The 19,875-nt window shown below is 44.8% G+C and overlaps 1 protein-coding gene across 1 annotated transcript in view; it reads right to left on the bottom strand.

Annotated features, from left to right (window-relative positions):
• Positions 1-19,544, bottom strand: part of PLEKHA2 (pleckstrin homology domain containing A2) — a 70,285-nt gene extending 50,741 nt beyond the window's left edge. Inside the window, exons 1-3 of the mRNA XM_037812505.1 lie at positions 19,385-19,544; positions 18,945-19,039; positions 7,259-7,422 (exon numbers count right to left, since the gene is read on the bottom strand). Coding sequence (XP_037668433.1) covers positions 7,259-7,399 — 141 coding nt within the window. The 5' untranslated portion in view covers positions 7,400-7,422; positions 18,945-19,039; positions 19,385-19,544. The remainder of the gene's footprint in view (positions 1-7,258; positions 7,423-18,944; positions 19,040-19,384) is intronic.
• Between the last annotated feature and the right edge of the window lie 331 nt (positions 19,545-19,875).

Raw genomic sequence — 19,875 nt, 5'->3', positions numbered from 1 at the left:
CAGAACAAACTTTCTTAACAAATAACATCACTGTGGCATATTAGTTTTTCAAAGCATTTTTGCATATAGAATTTTATTTAATTTTCACAATAACTATGTCAGAGATAAAGATAATCTTATTTTCCCTATTTTACAGGTGAGGACAATGAGGATAAAAAAGTGGATGTTTCCTTAGTGAATGGATTCATCAGATTGTCCTGAAAATCTCTGTTAAGTGTCACAGTTTCTATTTCTTTAGCTGCTTGGACTTTAACACTGAGTAGTGCTAACTATCAAGTACTATTGTCCCAAGTGATTCTTAATGTTTAATGTAGAAAAAGTACATCCTGTTACAAACACAAAATTTGTTTAAAAAACAAGATTACTACATAAAACAGAATTGTACTTATAATATTTTATGGAAACTCCCAAGAAGTCCACATATAATTTTAATTTTAAAACCTTTAATAATTTTCCCTTGGCAGAATTTGCATTTGGTGAAAGTTACCGGCCATTTGAAATTTTCTTTTGGAATTTTTCCCAAAAGGATTCTGCACTCTTCCTCTAATGCAATAAGGACAAAAGCAAGTCAGCCATGCTACTTAATCCATGAAACTGTGTGTCAGTGTGGATAGTTAATGTATCAATTACACAAAATTCATGAATTGAAAACTCTTTGCTCAAACAACTTCTAAAGATCTGAAAGTTATCAAGATGCTGTATATACAAACAACATCTCTGATATCCATGAATTTGGCATACTGGTTGTCCCAGGGTGGGGGTGGGGGTGGGCGTGAGATAAGGGTGCAGGACAGGAGTGGGTGGGAGACACTTGTCATTATAGATGCTTTGCTACATTTTGAATTTTGTACCAGATGTGTGAATTGCTTATTTTTTAAAGTAAGTTTACCTGACTGTTGGTATTCTGACAAATTAAAACATATCATGCAAGAATCTAAAATATTGTTGGATTTCAGCCAAATTTAGCTAAGGGAATTTTCTTTTGCAGAAATGTAATTTTTTTGAAATCAATTTTCACTTAGCCTTTAAGACAATACTACTGTCCACTATACATTATATTAACATACAATTTTCTATCATGTTTCTGTATTCTTTTTACTAAAATTCAGCCAAATATTTATTCTCTTGTCAACACTGCTAAGACTCTGCCACTATCAATGGAACAAATTGCTTCTAGCCATTGGGACCCCCAAATTACCAGGAAAGGCACAATCAATCTTTTTGGATATTATGATGATCCATAATTCACACTGTGACCTTTGGAGAGTAAAAATACCTAAGTATTTTTTTTTGCAAAAAATAGAAAATTAATTTTACAGAGTAAATTTAACAAGAACAATAATCTCATTGTTCCCATGTTTCTGTTTGTATTTTGTTCAAAGCCAAATAATTTGTTCTTTAAATTGCTTAGCAAAGTGGGTATTAGAAAGGTAGTATGTAGTAAGTATCGCAGTGCAACTGAAAAATAGTATGTTACTCTGTGGGTCACTGTAATAAAGCAGAGCTGCCCTAATTAAGGAATTTCATCTCCTCTGTCATGATGGGGACCAACATTAAATTAAAAAACAAGTGCTAGTGCCATAATATCATAGTGTTTTTAAGGAAAATCCAGTCAATGTTTGTTTCTATTCAAGAATTGTTTCTTTGATATTGTTGTCACTTTGATTTTGAATTGCATTAGCAAATTAGTGAGCATAATCAATAATATTGAGATTTTCCATTTGTAGTAACTTTTAAAAATTTTTTAATTATTTTTTTATTAGAGAAGCTGTAAGTTTACAGAAAAATCATGCAGAAAATACCAAAGTTCCCATATTCCCACCCATTATTAACATTTTGCTTTATTGGGGTACCTTTGTTATAATTGATGAGAGAATATAATTGTACTATTAAATATAGTCTATAGTTTACATTAGGGTTCACTGTTTGTGTTGTACTATCTCATGGTTGTCTTTTTTATTATTATTTTTTTTTATTCTAGTAACATATATAATACCTAAAATTTCCTCTTTTAACCACATTCAGATATATAATTAATTAGATTCACAATGTTGTGCTCCCATGACCACTAGATTAGGAACTCTTTTAAGCTAATGGGTTTCATGCTATATCAGCTTAGCGTCCCCATTTCCTGGGCTGATTCCCTACTTCTTACCCCACTGATTCAAAGCTGTACCCAATCCACACTGTGTTCTGGTCCCACCACTGTATGCCCAGGTGGCAGACCCTGGCACTGCCCTCCCAGGTCCCCTGAGATCTCTTTCATGCTATTTTGATGTGTTTTCAATGGCCGGCAGCCGCAGCTCTGCTTCAGGGCCTGCCTTCAGATTAACAGAGCTGTTCTGTCTACATCTGTAGATGTGGACTGACCAGAGACTGTCCATCACGGGAAGAAGAAAGCCCAGCTCTCTTGGGAGAGCTCCAAGGCATAACTCACTTCAAAGCTGCCCCATGGGATCAGGTAAAGCCCAGGCTGCACATGGCTTCTGCCTGAGTCCACACCCTCCCTTGGTCCCTTCCCTTCCCCGTCCTGCCTCCCAGATCTTACTAGTCTCCACAGGAACATTTCCTCAATAAAGCACTGGCCCACAAATCCCAGGGTCTTCATCCTCGTTTTGGCATCTCCTTCTGAGAACCCACTTTGTACAATCCTCTAACGAGGACAGTTTACCTTCCCTTCTGGATCCTGCCTCTGCCCCCATCAGCACTTCTGTTTCCCTCCCTTGGAATTCCTTCCCCTTCCCTGTCCTCTCGGCTTATGGCAGGCGGGTGTAACAACCAAATGACACACTGTAAAAGAAAATGCTTCCAAACCCAAAGGAAGCTCTTTATTCTACTCCCACCTATCCTCCAAGATCCCAATCTAGTGCCGCCTCTTCCAGGAAGGGGCACCTCACAACTCTCCCCTACTGTAATTTATTTAATCATCTATCTCCCTACCCACAGTGGAAGCAAAAACTTTGTCACATCCACTGTTGTAGCCTTGGCATCTAGACTGGTGTCTGGCACACAGGACATGTTCAGCATTAAATAATGCTGCTGAGCTCCAGAATCTCTCTTTGTTCTCAGCTCTTCAAGAAACAAAGAGCTAAAAGTAATGTTAAAGATCACTAAGAGTGCCCCTGGCCCAGAGATGATGAATGACTTATACAAGATGTAAAACAAATCAGTGGCAGAGCCAGGACTGCAACCCTGGTCTCTAATCTCCCAAGCCTGACAACTTTCCATATGAGGCTCTGCACCTACACCTTCCTCTTATGGGCAGAGGCAGGAAAAAATCCCAACCCCCTTCTTCCACAAAAATATTGGCATCTGAGCCACTCAGCTTAACGATGGACTGGAATTACTGACACTATAGTTTTATGTGTGTTGCTTTCATCTCTCCCAACTAAACCAGAAGCTTCTTTGAGGCAAAGACCTCACTGAATTCACCTTCCACATCCTCTATAGGACCCTGCACAGGGCCAAGCACAAACAGCAGCAGGAGGAAGGAAGCAGATGAAAGGCTCCGGCGCCAGCTCTGTACTTACCTCCCATGCAACCTTGAACAAAGTTACAGAGCTTCTTTGTGCCTTCTTTTCCTAACCTGTCCTATGAGAGTAATAACAGTCCCTATGTCCCAGGGTTATTGAGAGCATTTAATGAGATAATACATGTAAAGCATTTCAAACAATGGCTGGAATATGTAACCACTCACTGTAGCAGCAGTGGTAAAGACACACTGTACACACACCAATTATAAGGCAAAGATCAGAGACCTGTGTTCAGATAGTGCCTGGCTTATCAATGCCTACTACATAACTAAGATACTATATCAGATGCCTTCTTTTCTCTATAAAAGTAAGATGTCCAGTGACCAAACACAGCTCCCATTGCCTCTCTTCACAGGAACAGACCCAACCCCCCACTTTGCTCCTGGAGATCACCTCTGATCCATCTTCTGACTCCTAGCCCTCTGCTCTGTGCTCCACTCTGCAGAACTCCATTCTACTTTAGGGCCTGTCCCCATTCCCAGGCACTCTGCATTTCCTCAAGGCCCCCCTTCTGACAGTCCCCTTTACCTGTCTCTCTTTAGTTTGCTCTTGTGTTCATTCATTCATTCAGTGAAACACATTCATCAAATGCTGGACACTATGGATAAAGAGCTAAAACAGATGAACTCCCTGTCCTCTAGCACCTCCCAATTCCAGCAGTCCTCTGACTTCTCTTTCTTAATTAGAGATTACCTTTTAAGGCTTCCCTTCCTCCCAGGCAATGCTAAAGTGACTCTCTGATTATCAGTCATAACAGCAGGGGCCTGGAATTAGACTACCTGAGCTTGAATCGAGACTCGGCCATTTTTCTAAATTATGTAATCATGGACAAGTTTCTTCTCCTCTCTGTCTCACCTTCCTCAGGAGGACAGTAATATCTACCAATTAGGGTTGCTGTCAGAATAAAACAAAAATCCAATGAAATTGTCAGAACAGTGCTTGGCACATAATAATAAATGTTAGCTAATGGCATTTTACATCTTAACCAAAATAGCCATTCTCAAATCTGGAGTGTTGCTTGGCCACTGTGTTTACCAAGAAGAGCTAATCCAACAACTGAAGAAATAAATGTTCTCAACTATTGCTATGTCACATCGAGAATCAGGAATCTCCCTTTTTAGGCATATGCCAAGCCAGCTGAAATCTATTGCTTCCTAGGAAAATGTAAAGACTCTCCAGTAGAGGCCATAAGTAGTATTTGGTAATTCAAACTCAAAGACGGCTCTAGCACAAAGAGCATCCTGAGAGCTCAGTTGGCAGGGAAAAAAAGGAAACTTCCCTGGGTGGAGTGGGACCTGCTGCAAAGTTGACCCCAGAGAGCCCAGTAAAGCAGCCCAACGCATGGCATCCTAGGTTACTGCGAGTTTTGGAACCAAGGGACAGCCAAATCAGAAGGCAGGTTGAAGCATGGGAAATCCTGATAGTTGGCAACATTTGAAACCTGGCAGATGGTGTCACTGTGGTCCTGGATGATCTGTCACTGACAGCAAAACTCTCAGCCTGTGACCAAGGTATAGAGGTTACAACTCTCAGGGGAGGCAACTGGCAACAGCTAGGCAGGATTCCCTAAGCAAGTAAATTTGGGTTAAGAACAGTCCTAGGAGGGAAACATGGAGCTAAGCAGATGAAGAGAAACAAAAACCACTTACACTAACTGCACTACCGTGGCAGGTGAGTGGGAGAAGGTACACAAAGGGGAAGAAGAAGGGATTGTGATGGTTAGGTTCATGTGTCAACTTGGCCAGGTGATGGTGTCCGGGTGTCTGGTCAAGCAGGCACTGGTCTAACCATTACTGCAAGGACATCTGTGGCAGTTTAATAAACCAGAAGACTGGTTTATTAAATCATCAAATGGCTGCAGCTGTGACTGATGACATCAATGAAGGGAGTGTCTTCCACAATGAGAGAATTCAATCAGCTGGATTTAAGCCAATCAGTTGAAGACTTTTAAGGGAGCGAGACAGAGAGGACCTTTACTTCTTCTGCTGCTAGCCAGCAAAGCATTTCCTGAGGAGTTCGTCGAACACTTTCATCAGAGTTGACAGTTTGCTGCCTGTCCTACAGAATTTGGACTCGTGCATCCTGCCCTACAGAATTTGGACTCATACATCCCTGCAGCTGCATGACACACTTTGATAAAATCTTATATTTACAGATATCTCTTGTTGGTTCTGTTTCCCTAGACAATCCTAACTAATGCAGGTATAGTAAGACCCAGAAAGCGTAAGTCACCTAGGGCTCATCCCTGGCAAGCCAGAAGCCAAGTCTACTGAAAATAAAGACTTAATTCCAAGCTTCTCCAACAGTGGGAAAGAAGTACCTTAAATGCAACTTCCTTCCACAATGGAAACTCCCTCAGGAACGTGGGTGAAACCTAACTTGACCCAGGTGTGGGTGCCCAGGGACAGCAAAGACAGGGAAAATGATACAGCAGGGCCCAAAAGCAAACCCAAGACCAAAACTTTGTAAGGGACAAGAGTTCCAAACTAACTCAAGGGTATACATATATCCACACGTAGGATTCATTTTGAATACTCAGCAATTCAAATGAAAGTAACCAGGAAAAAGGTTCATCAAGGATGTGGGATGAAAAACAAGGCAGGAATACCTGGTGCATAGTTCTATTTAGGATTAAGTCCTTCCTGGAGAAGGTGATTAGCAGCAGCTGACTTTCTGAGTATGCTTTCTATATGTATAGATTTTCCTCTTGACTATCAAATCCAGAGGACAAATACAAAAGGCTTCTAGAGAATCGATCCTGGAAAACGACCTAGAGACTCACATGAATCTCTTCCCACAGCCACATCTTAAAGCACAAATCCATCCCCCAAAACTCTGACTTTCCTCATCCCCTCTGGACCAGAGCCAGATCCCAGGCCCCAGCCCGTCTCCACCCCAGCATGCCACAACCCATGATCCTCTGTTCAAGGCCACACAAGACCCTTGGGTCTCATTCTACCAACTGCTCCAGGGCAGTGGGAAAGTGAGAGCCACAGCACTCACAGGGCCACAACAAAGACTGGAGGCCCCAAATCAGGGGCAGAGCAACTTTTTCCCAGACCAGTGGTACCTGTAGGTACTCCCAGATGTGGCAATAAAACTTAGGTAGCCTACCTCCTTTGTGCCACATCTCCGCAAAATACTAAGCAAGTCATCTAATTCTGGTTATTTCCTTGCCTAAGCCAATTCCAGTGTCTGAGACTCAGTTTTCTCATCTGCAGCAGGAGGAAACAAAACTGGGCGACTTCCAAGGTCACCTCCAACCCAGGAGTCTATGACTCTGATTCTGGAGGGGAAAGATGTGTCCAGTTCAGGGAACCAGGTCACATTCTCGGCTGGGGTGGGGCCCCAGACTGGAAGAGCAGGAGTGGCTGTCAGGCCACAGCCCTAACCAGACACGTGAGAGGAAGCAAGCTGTTCCTTGGAGCCTGGATCCAGCCTGCCTGGCCTCTGCCTGACTCTTGCAAGTGTTAAATTCCTGAATGCAAGAAAAGATAGCAGATCCTCACAGTCAGGAGAGATGAGCTTCTTTCTCCCCACGTTAAGATCTGGGATGGTTTTCTTTGTGCATGCATTTGTGTGTGGTGGGGTGGTTCCCTCCTCACGGACCAGCAGGTACGTGCTGTTCGTGGGTGATGAAGCCCCGCATGCTCATCCCGTGTGACCTCCTCCCAGGCAGTGATGGGAGCCCAGCCACCCTGCTGCCTTCCCACTTTGCCTCTCACCTGGGGGTTGTCCATGTACCACAGCAGGCAGTTGGCCTGGGTGTCCAGAATGAAGTACCTCCGCAGAAACCTGCCACTGTTCTCATTCTCCTCGATGTCCAGAAACCCACAGATTCGGTTCTGCCGATCCACATAAGGCATTCCTGGTCTCTGCTCACATCACCCTGCAGGAAGGAGGACGGTGCTGATGAAAAGGGGGTGAAGCAGGCCGTGCATCAGGACCTGTAGGAGCTACTCTCTGGCTTGACCACCTCTGTGAGGAGCCAGACTGGGGCTCACTCTCTCAGCTTCCTTCCCTAGGGCACTAAATACTCCACCCCAATCAGACACTGGCAACCTCTATAGACTCCATCAGCATCACTGAAATCCATTAATAGGGATTCAACTAACTTTACTGAGGCTCTACTACAGGCCAAGCAGAGCACAAGGTATTTTCTGCAAAATAGAGGATGTTCACCTAGACTCCAAATCAGGGACTTGGGTTCAATTCCAGTTCTGGCCACTTACAAATTGTATGGCCACAAACTAAGCTTTCTGAGCCTCAGGTTCTGCACCTGTAAAATGGGAAAATAATAGTACCTAGACCTCATTAGATTTCTTTTTTTCATTTTTATTGTGTTAACACATACACAACATAACATTTCCCATTTTAACCACTTTTGATTAACCGCCTGAGATTTTGGTGAGAATTAAGTACTTGGCCCACATTAAGCACTTTGTGAACAGTAGCTATCAGTACTATGCTTCACAAAAACCTTGTGAAGTAGGTCATAGATCTCCTGACCTATTTTATAGATGAAGAAATCATCTCAGAAAGGATATGAGCTCTTCAAATACCCAGATAAACCTCTGCCAGGGATTTGGTCAGAAAGGGCAGCCCCTCAGGTTCCAGGAAGGTGCAGAAGATGAAATCTAGGGGCCTCCTGGAGCTCCATGAAGAGAGAATATCCCTTGGCCCTAGCAGCACTTACCCAGAGCCCACTTGAAGTGTAAGAATGAGGGATCAGAAGGAAAACCCAATCCCTAAACAATTCCACTGGGTCTCAGAACAGAGTCTCAGGCAATGTGAGGGGAGACACCAATCAGCCTCCCTCCTCCTCTTGATTTCCTTGGTCCTCTCCAAAAAGCCAAGGGAAAAGGCAGGAGGAGTGCTGTATCTTCCCCAAGGAAGATGAGCACCTTTCAACAAGGAAATACGCCCAACCTGGATGCACAACACAGGGCAGAAGTGGAAAAACAGGGGGGCCCACAAAGGTTAGAAAATACCACGTGACATTCAGACTTTCAAGGACAGATACCACCCACCACTGGGGCCCTGTGTGGCTCCAAGAAAGCAAAATTCATAATGGCCCAAGCCCACTAAGGTACTAAGCAGACAGCCAAGCAAAGTGGTGAGATGGCTGGCTTAGTGCCATTCCCCAGCCACAGCACTGGTCAGCAGGTGGGCTACCGCACCCCCAGTCCTCCAGGCCCAGAGGGGCACACGTCCCACAGAGCAGTGCAACACATTCTCACGAGATCAGGCTAATTCTCAGGGTGGCAATTGGTGACATCATCTGATCTCTCCCAACCTCACAAAGTGCTGGAAGCGTTGAGAGACCCCAAGAAAAAAGCCACCTCCCTTCCCACAAGGATACCAGTGAATTCCTTGATTCTAGGTAAGGTCAGGCCATAATCCCACCAGGGACAAAAAACTCAGTCAGAAAGCAGATGGGTCAGGAGATCCCCAGCTGCTCACTGGGTAAGGATGGGGGACCAAAGAGTCAAGTAGGCAGAGAAACAGGAGGAAAATGAGACAGCATAGCTAGAAAGGAAGCAAAAGGAGTAAAAGTAAAAGAGGAGGTGAGAAAACGATGAAACAAGAAGGTTTAAAAAAGGAGGCAGAGGCGAAGGAAGCAGCAGGATAGGGGAAGTGGCAGACAATGGGGTGGGGGACAACTCTCCTGCACAAAACAGCATCTTGTACGTTAGAGATGCCAGTTACCCCTGCAGCCAGGTCCCCTGTTTCCTGAACTAAGAGTCCTTCCCAGCTCCAGTTTCGCCAAGTCTGAGGTCAGCAAAGAAAAAGAGATGAGCACGAGCCAAGGGTCAGGAACAGAGGCTGCAGGAGGAACTTAAGTCTGTTCCCCCACACTGAAGCTGGGCATCTTCTAGGAGAAATGAGATGGGAAGGCGAGAGGCCTGGTTATTGGTTGGGAGAGAAGGCATGAGGCAGGATGCGGCTTCCCCACAGGGACTCTGGGAAGAAAAGGCATCCCATGCAGAAAGACTGGGTCAGCCTGCTGGGGGAGTGCACAGCTGTCGGGTCAGGTTGACGCAGACACCGCCAAGAAAACCAGGCAGTGTCCCTTGATGCCAGCCCAGCCCCAGAGAAAGAACTCCCAAGGGTTGCAGGCTTGTCACTACCCCTATGGCATCTCTGGCAGGAAGCGTGTATACGGCCGTGGGAGAGCAAAGCTGACTGTGTTTATGCCCCGTTGGTAGGCACGGCGTCTAACTTAATGCTGACACTTAAATTTTCCCTTTTCAGCCTACAGGATTAATCAATGCCTATCTTTTTCTCCAGTCAGAGGCTAGGGAAGGCGGTCTTTTTTTGGCAATCCTCCAAAGTCTATCTTTGTTAAGGGGGTTTCTGATTTGCATGGATCCATGGGTGGGAGAAGACCCTCATGCACCGAAAGGAAAGATTATGGTCAGAATTCTAGTTTTGACATCTCCTGACTCTGGTTCTCCTCCCAGAAATAAAAAAAGCTGTTCAGATGTGCTGAGAAGCAGCTGAGTCACGGAGCTCACCGAGGATGTGGGAGGTGGGAGGAAGGAGCCACTGCAGGAGAGCTGAGCTTCACACGGAGATGTGGTTATAACCAGCCGACCCACACTGACGGGCTGCACCACACAGACGGGCCGCACTCCAAAGATGGCACACAAAACACAACCCTTAGACCTAGGCCCTAAATCTCTGGCTGTTCATTCTGATCCCCAATGGTCTAGCCCTTGGCAGGACGACTGCTAAGATTTGGTAGCAGACAGCCTGCTGCCCCAGACTCCATATCCCCTCTCCTGGCCTCTTCAACCAGTCACCATCATCTCTCAAGTCTTCCCCAGCCCTTTCTCTTTTTCAGACAGGTTCCTCTAATACAATTAACTCCCAACTCCACCCCCATCCTCCACTAATTGGGCAGTGAGGGGAAGAAAGGGAGTGCTGGCAATTAGTACTTAAATGCGGAGGGAAAAAAGAAAACAAACCTTGATGTACATACATGTGCTATCACCCCAAAATTCCCTACCAAGACAAAGACAAAATTTCAAAATATCCTTTCTAATGCTCACAGACACTTCTCAGGTTATCTAGTTTTACCCTGTATTTCTGGCTTTTAAAAATCACTTTCTATCTTTTTTTTTTTAACTTTTTATTTTGAAATAATTTCCTACTTAACAGGACAGTTGCAAAAATAATCAAAACTCACACAGAGAACTCCAACATATCCCCACCCAGATACCCAGATCCACCAACTTTCAACATTTTGCCACATTTGCTGTATCATTCTATCTATTCATCTAACTTTCTATTTTCTAAACATTTGCGAGTAGGTTGTACACCTCATGTCCCTTGAACACTTAATGCTTCCATGTACGTTACCTAAGAACAAGGATATTCACTTATGTAACCACCTTAGGTACAGTTATCAAGTTCAAGAAATTTAACATTGGTATAAAGCTTACAGTTTATGTTCCAATTTTTTCATATGTCCCAATAATGTCTTTTTGAGCATTTTCTTCTCCAAAGTTACATTCAGTCCAGGATCATGTACAGCATTTAATTGCCACTGTCTCACTTGTTATCTTAAACTTTAACCTGAGTTCCCTAGCATACAGATATTGGGGGGAGAGTGATAACACATAGGGTGGTTTGTCCCAGGAGCTTCCCGTGATAAGCCCTGGCCCCATACTTGGAAATGACCCTTTCCACTCCTCTCCCGAGACAACATGGAAAGTGTCCAGGTGAGGTTACTGCAGTGTACCCTCTCTCTAGCTAGCCTGTCACTGTTACTCTAATACCACAATGAAACCATCCAGCAAGTTGTTTCCTAGTCCTCACAACACATGACAAGAGCGCAGAACATTTGTGCTAGAAGGGACCTCTGTTCAACCCTCACAGTCCCCTATCTTCCCGAAGCATGCCAAACCTCCCTAGTTGTTTTTTTGTTTTTAGTGCAAAAATCACAATATAACAATGCTGGAATTTTTTTTTTTTTAAGTCACTCTAACAACCATTTTCACTTTTGCATGCTTCTTCCTGTCCCTGTCCACCTAGATAATTGGCCTTTTTTAAACTTAAAATTATATCATAAATATTCACCATGTTGCTACACGCTCTTTATAATCATTGTTTTAATGGTTACATAACATTACTGGACTGGATTTACTATAATTTACTTACACATTTCTCTGTGATCAGATAGTTAGATTATATCCAATTTTTTACTATGATAAATAATGCTAAAATACATATTTCTATGCTTTGCTTCATCTTTTACACAGAAAGAGCATAAATTCCAAGTAATGATACTTCTAGATCATAGGCTATGATTTTATAATTCTTAAGAACTGTTACAAAATTGCTTTCCAAAAATATTACATATTTACATTGCAACTAGCAATATGTTGTTACCATTGCTATAATCTTACATACTTTGAATATTCTCATTATTTTAAACTGTTGCTAGTTTCAAAAATATAACGATGCCTGGTGAGGCTGAGCATTTTTTCACATTTGTTTCCTGCTTCATCTTCCTTCCTGGACTTGATAAATGCAAATCAAGTATATATGTGCACACAGTCTCTCTCTATCTCTCTCTCTTCCTCTCTCTGTCATACACACACACACATGCAGACAAGCACACACCAAACAAAAACATGGTCCCCATATAATCCAAATAACTATATAATGTATTTCAATGAAAAATAAGATTAAGGTTTATATGATCCACATTTTTTCAGGGGAATATAAATTCCTAAGTATGTGCTGCAAATGAAAATAAGTTAAATATATTTATGGTACAAGTGATACTCTAAAGAAGAGTGAATCTGCATGGAGTTACCCATTGATCAGCAGCAGAAAGTGGATTAAATGGCAGTTAACCAAGTTCCTGGGCTATGTTGGCCAGCTGACCAGAAGGAGCTCCAGAGAAAGAACAGTCAATGGCTGCTTGCCTCAGAGTGAGATGTGCGAAATTGGGAGGTATAGCTGTCCAAAATAGCCATTTCAATGCCATAGATTCAAGAAGCCAAAAATAAAATTGCCCCTTGGAATTGAGGAAACTGACACCTTCATCAGGCTCATAATATAAAAGAGACAGCTGGGACCGTGACCTAAGAAAATAGAACATACCCCAAGCGGGAGACAGAGGGACTAGATGGGCTAAAAAGCAAACAGACAATTGCTGCTTAAGACAAATATCTACTTTTAAATTTTTCCTAGGACTCTCATATACCCTGGATGGGAGTGAGAATGTTTGTGGAAAGCAATCTGGCAATATATAACAATAGAGCTAAAAATGTTCACACACTTTGACCCAGTAATTCTACTTCTAGGATTCCATCCAAATAAACAAAGAGGTAAACACTGAAGTAAAAAGATGGCACCTACATTAAGATTTATAATAATATAATAATGAAAATGTCCAGAATGTCCCAACGATTAGGGAATAATTAAATAAATTATGGGATTTTAACACAGGGAAATATTACACAATCATTAAAAATCTGTTTTCAAGTAATTTTTAGTAAAATAGGGAGAAACTCACCATGTCATCATGGCTTTTTTTGAAAGGTATAAAACAATTCATAGTATGATCTCAATCATCTAAGTAATTTTTTATTCCTATAGATGGGTAGGAAAAGACTGGACAGTCACCAAAATATTAAGTTACTATCTCTGGGCTATGAGTGAATTTTATTTTCTTCTATATGTTTTCCTTAATTTCCAAATATTCTACAGCAAACATGCATTACTTCATTTTTCAGGGAGGAAGCTATTTAATTCCACACACACCTCTGCTCCCTCAGTATACATTTTGAGACAGAGAATAAATTTCTCAACTCTCTAGAATCCACAAACAAGCAATCGCGTGTCTCTCTTGGAAATGTTTCCATATTTCAAAGTCTTAACTCTCATCAATCAATATCCCGCATATCACAATTACCCAAGAGCCAGGTACTTGCCCAGGGGGCTTTAGCATGCACCAACCTACTTGGGGTTTTCACTTCCTGGTGCAACATCCTCTTTGAGAGTCTCCTTCTTTCTCCGGCTGGTTTGATTCCTTACTGTCTGGTTTTTAATAAGGGGAGCCCCTGTCTTTGGGGCCAACTGGAGAGTCAGACCCAAGTCAAAGCCTACATTCCCCTGCTTATCCAACACTTGAGTCACACCTCACGGTGCTGTGGGACAGGAAGTAGGGACCCCACAAGGAGCCCGGTGGAGTTTCTCTTCTTGAAACTTGGAAGATGGGGTTGACATTTTTAAAATAAATTGCTGGATGAATGAATTAACAGATGGATAGATCAATTAAAAATAAAAAAGCTATGGAGCTATTAACTCATGAAAGCTGTGGTTTGCTGTATTGAACCTCCTGATTTTAAGACAGATACTATAGTTTGGAGAGACAGGAAAAAAAAGAATGAAATAATGGAGCTTCACCAACTTGACTGTTCTGACACCACCGAGGTAAAGAGAAATGAAAGAAACTGCTAACAGCAATAACCCTAGAGGTAACCCTAAAACCTCAAAAGGCATTGGCACTATGACAAAATAATCTACTACAACCTTAAGACAGTGCAAAAATGAGAAAAAAAAAATATTTGCTTTTAAAATGTAGAGCTTTTTTCTTTCTTTGGCAGAATAAGGAATTTCAGGATTTAGCTCCAGAAGATAGCCAAGATGGCATTTCTTGACATGTAGCAGGGAATGCAGTAAGTGTATCTCCTGTCTTGTTACCCCTACTGAGGCAGAAGCCAGAGACAGCAGCTTCAGTGGTGAGAGAGAGGGATACCAACAGGAAATTGCTAACTTCTAACAAGAGAAAGTTATCAGGAAATGACATCAGAGGTGTCAAGAGGGTTGTAATACAGAAGACAGGAACTGGAGTATAGAAGTTAAGAGCAGTCACTCAACTACTGTTAAAATACATATAGAATATGTGCACAGAGGGTTCACATATGTTTAGTTTCGCAGCCCACTTGAGTGGGCACTGTGGATCCATGGAGTATCCCAACAATGGTAACTACCCAGGTTTTTAAAAAAAAAAGCTATTTCAGAACAAATCCCTGAGAAAGGACTAAGAATTTCAATTTAGGAAGTATGGGAGCATCCATTTCCTACTGTTAAATTATCATTGCAGTTTGAAACTGTCCTAAGAGCAAATTCCAAACAGCCTAAGGGTAGAGAAGAATAATGTCAGAGAGAGGAGAATGTACTGAGGACCTGTTTCCAATAGAAGTACAAGATAAGGAATGCGAATATCTACAGAAATGGGGATGTTAAGGGTGCCTGGTTGACACTGAGGCAGCCCAGTCCCTACAGGGTCCTAGAACTCTGGGTGGAGGGCAAAAGACACTCAAGAGAGAATTTTTAAGGGAAAAAAATATTGCGGAAAAGTCAGGAGTAACTTAAAATGGATACCAGTTGAAGATGCCAAAAACAACAAAATACTTTAAATACCCATAACCTCTCATAACAACAGCCTCATCCACGTTCAAGGAAATGTGGCTGTTGGAGGCTGTAGGGAACAAAGGCCTGCTGGGGGCTGACAGCTCAGACAACCTCCAACAGGGAAGTCACCAAAGCAGGTAATCAGCCTCATTTGGTTTATAAATAGCCTATAAAAACTGAAGTCACCAACTTTCAGAATTGTGAAGCCTTCCAGACCCCCACCTCCATCAGAAGATATAATGAATTCAGTTCCACTGTAGGGCTTTCTAACAACAGCTGCACCAGAGTCACAGAACTATAATCTTCATTTTAAACTTGACCTTGCCAACTAGCAGGTACCCCAGGACCCTAAGACATGAACAGTAGGAAAATGAAAAGAAAACATCATTATTTCCCCCATCTGCTAAGCCTTTTGCTAAGTGCCAGAGGGGAAACTAAATGGCCTAAACCTGTCTTCCTAAAGGCTTGAGCTCAGGTCTCTTGAATTAAGGAAGGAAGAGGAGGGGCTGGGTGTGGTAAGGAGGACATGGAGATGACAGTGACCGGTATGAGGGTTTTTGACCAAACTCTTCCAAGAAGATGACCATTAAAAACGGTGTGCGGATTTGAACCGGCCAATGGAGGGGAATGAAGTCAAAGAGTGTAGGTTTTAGAGTCTGACAGACCTGGATTCAAATGCTGGGCAAGCTATGGAACTCCCCTGGGTTTATTTCCTCAGTTGCAAAATGGAGATAATTATTGTACCTTCTTCAAAGGTTATTATTCATATTGAATGAAATATTGCATGAAAGATGCTTAGCATAAGTCTGGTAAAGAGCAAGTGCTGCGTAAATATTGTTCTTAGGACTTGAAGTGCCTAACAACTAGTATGTGGCAACCATTACTACTGCAAAGCAGCTTAAAAGGGGCAGGCAGATGCATGGGCTGTCTCTATGCCTCAAATATCAATGAGCCTATGAAAAGGTCATGACCTAAGATCACTGTAGGTAGCAAAGGAAAGTCACAGATTTCCCTTACTCCTTCCCCTATTCCAAGAACAATCACATTTTACATCTCTAAAAATTCTCCAAGAGGTTAAAAAAAAAAAAAATTAAAAGAGATTCACAGGCTCCCCTGAAAGTTAACTGAAACCACACATGTTTATCAGGTTCCAGGCAAGGGACCCTGGAGCTGCCGCCTGCTCTACCCGTGGGGAAATCACAACTGCAGAGAGCTGCTGTGCCGTTGGCTGGCCAACTCTGAGTACTATCTGTCGGAACAGTGAGTCCTGGCCTTTGCACTTGAACTGCAGTGTTTCTCAAAAGCATAAGGACAAGAGGACCTTGCCTCCCGCCCTCTTCATCTCAGCTGGCCAGCCTCTCGGGGCAGAAAGGCACATCTTGGGCCCAAAGCTGAAAGCTTTTTGCCCACACTGGACAGTGTCAGAAACTCCTACTCCACCCTCTGCAGTGAGACGGCCCAATTCAGTACTGAATTTGCTGCAAGCCACTCAGATCAACTGGGGTCTGGGCAGAGAAGGGGCTTTAAGGAGGAAGATAAGTTATAAAGCCTAAAAGGTCAGAAAGGTTTAACAAAAGGAGGGAAGGGAAGAAGGAACCAAGCAACCCAAATTTGGAATAAAGGTCAATGGGCTTTTCCAATTATAGTCCCACTGTACCAACCACAGATCTCCTCAGAATGGGAAGGAAGGGACCCTCTCTCTCCCAGCCCTCAGCTCCCCTATCTCCCCACTCTATCCAATTCTCTGTTCAATTGGGCAGGGCTAGGATTCTTGTCTTCCCATTGGCTGTCACACTATAATATTTGCTCTGCTTCCTTCCTTTCCAAATTCTAACAGATTAGATTGCTGGAGTCCTATCCAGCTCACCAAGACAGAGGGGAAACTGAAAGTAAAGCAACCCAAACTACTCATGGTGTGAAGACAGTAGGTAGAGCAGCCCAATGTCCCAGCATCCAGATACTCTTTTCCAAGTCCCAGGTCTACCTCAGCCAGAATAAGCAGAGCCACAGCCTTTTCAGTAAATCAGAAGGGATATTTGGTCCACAACAAGATCTAATTTGAGGCATCCGGCCTTTTCACAGGGGCATTGCCCACCTGTCCACCTGCCCCATGAAGAGGACAGGAAATCAATGAAGTGCCAGCTGGATGCACACAACAAAGGCTGTGCTCCTGCTGCTTGGATCTTCCTAGTGTTCCAGCACTTTCAGCAAACACCCAGCAGGCCAGCAGGGGAGCTGCTCAAGGGGGCTTGGATGACAGGACTGAAGCTTCTCCCTTCCCACTTTGGCAGAATCCTCCCATAGGTGGGTACCCACCCAAACCTGCATGTCTTCAGAATTTATTTTGGCCTCAACAACAGAATGCAATTCAACCCACTACGATGACACGATGGGGTCTGCAGGCCCTACCTCCTTAAAAAGAGAGAAGAAATGCACTAAGAAGGAAAAAGAACGATTTGCAAAAATTCTCCACCAAACGGCAGGCAGTTTCCAAATCAACTCCTAGTTGATTATCCACCTGTGAAGCGAGCATGGCTTCCATTATCAGCTAGCTAAACTTCCACTAGGAGTGCCACAGACAATTGTAGAAAGTGGGGCTTACTAGAAAGGAAAAAGGACACTTAGGTCTGAGGACGACATCCAGAATTAAAGCCCCAAGAACCAGGTTGGTGGATCCAATTTCTACAAGCTCCAGGCCCTGCTATTTGCTCTCCATTTGTCAAGTGCAAACAATGCATGTGCTTGCATTCATTCATTCAACGATTCATTCATTCAGCCAACATTTACTCAGCACCTACTAGATGCCATGCACTGCAGTAGTATGCCACAGGGTCTGGGCTACAAGCTAGACCTTTGCTTTGGCAAAGGTCACCTGTCTTCCAGCAGCACACAGCAGAAAAGACTAACATCTGAAAAGATGATGATGCTTTTTAAATGCCTCCTCTGGTTTCTAAAGCCTCTGAGGCCTCTGTTTTAGCACTTTGCTTTGTGTTGTAGGTACATGTGTCCTCCACCAGACAGTAAGCTCCCTGAAGAGGTGGGTCTTGTTATGTTCATCACTGCCTTTCAAGTCCTTATTACCCAATTAACGTCAAGTGAATACAACTGAAATGTATCCAGAAAGAAAACAACTTCCATTCTTTCAAGATCTTTGCTTTACTGTTTCTGAAGGCTTTGCCACCAAAGAAGAAAAATGAAACCCCAGAAAGGAGGAGAAAGAGGGACTTGGCAGATATATTAAGAACAACATTCATACAATTTTGGAGCTTTAGCCCTAAGTGCATTCACCACTCAGCAGCCTGAAATGTCTCCAAGAGCCATAGCTGGCCTCCTGGTGGAAGCTTTGCCCTCCCTCTGCTAACTTTCCACGGAGAAACCCCATTTGGAATCCTAAAGAAAGGAGGATGGGCGGAAGAAGCAGGTAGCAAGAGACGATACAGCTTGAACCCATGCTCCCCAAGACGGAAGGAAGCCAAACCTTAAAGCGAAAGCCTGGGGGGCAGGGCTGGGCTGGGCAGAGACGTTTAAATCGCAGTGGAGGGTGCTCCAGGGCTGGCCCTGCCGCGCCTCCTCTCTGGACGTGCCCGGACACCTTTCCTTCCTACAAGGCCTCTTTCCTCCCCCTTGTCTTTCCTTTTTCATTTCCTTGTTAAAATGGTATAACAGTTTTTAGGTCTGGAGCAGAAAAAGGGAAGCGTGTAAGGTGAGGAAGGAGTTGGAGAGAGCTCCCCTCTCTAAGGGCCTTTCCTAACCTGGCACCAAACCCGCATTTTAGGAGTTTTCCACCCATTTACCCACATAGCCTGGAGCTCCAGAAGCCCGAGGGTCAGGCTGAGCAACAGTAAGGGGACCCTCTATGTCGCCGTCGAGTTCTCACTGGACACACGGAGGAGCATTTAGGCCCGTCATGTAACAAGATGGTGGTGGAAGAGAAAGAGTAGTCTCCGATGCCCAATCCTTGCCCAAGGGACTTGCCTGGGACGCTGTCTGCTCTCCTCCCCTACCCGCAGCCCGGGCAGTAGTTGCGGGGTTGCTGCCCCAGCGTCAGAACCCGCAGAGAAGTTTCGCCGCTGCAAACGTGAGAAAATGCAGCTCAGCAGAACGCCCGCCCCCACCCTGCCCCGCGGCCCCACCCCCGCGGCCCGACCCCTGGCGGTGCGGACCGCGGCCAGCCGGGGCGCTCCAGGAGCCCGGAGGAGGGGCTGCCCTTGGGGCTTTCCCAGGGGCTGGGGGAGGCCTCCGGGGCTTTCGCGACCTTGCCCTTCGCGGTCAGCCTCCCAAACGCGCGCACCAGGCTCGCGCTCCGCAGCCTGTCCCCACAACCCGGGGCACCCCTGCACCCCCAGCCCTCGCCTGCCTCCGCGCGCCCTCTCTGCGCCCCTCCGCTCCCGGGCCCGCAAGGGCTCCCCACTTACCCCGCCGCGCAGAGGCCGGGGCTCGGGCTGAATGGGTTACATCGGGCTGGAAGTCGCTTCCCGGTCCGGTGGGTCCCTCGCTCTCGGGGGATTTCTTTATCTCGCTGCCAAACTCCCGGTGCCTCTCGCTCTCTCGCTCTTCTCCCCACCTCCCCTTGCCCCTCCGTCCCCTCCTGTCTCTTGGCTCTTTTTTCCGGGTCAATTACGTTTCGCATTAAAGCAAACCCAGCCCCGGATGTGAGTACAATGCTCCGCGGAGCCCGCCGGGGGAGGAGAGGGGTGCCGGGGCGCCGCCGGGTGGGAGGGGGCGCGGCCGGGCGCCGCCGGCTGCTCGGAGGCGGGGACGGGCGCACGAAGGCCGCCCGGAGGCGCGAGCCGGAGCGACCTCGCCGGCTGTCCGTTGTTGCGCAGGTGGGACCCGGGCCGCAGAGCTGGCCACGCGGAGGGAAGCCCTACCTCGGACGCCGAGCCCTGGACAGCAGGTGTCCCGA

This window comes from Choloepus didactylus, chromosome 20 (genome assembly GCF_015220235.1).
Source record: "Choloepus didactylus isolate mChoDid1 chromosome 20, mChoDid1.pri, whole genome shotgun sequence".
Lineage (NCBI taxonomy): Eukaryota > Metazoa > Chordata > Mammalia > Pilosa > Megalonychidae > Choloepus > Choloepus didactylus.
The sequence above is the reverse complement of the archived record's forward strand: the minus strand, read 5'-3'. Positions and strand labels throughout refer to the sequence as shown.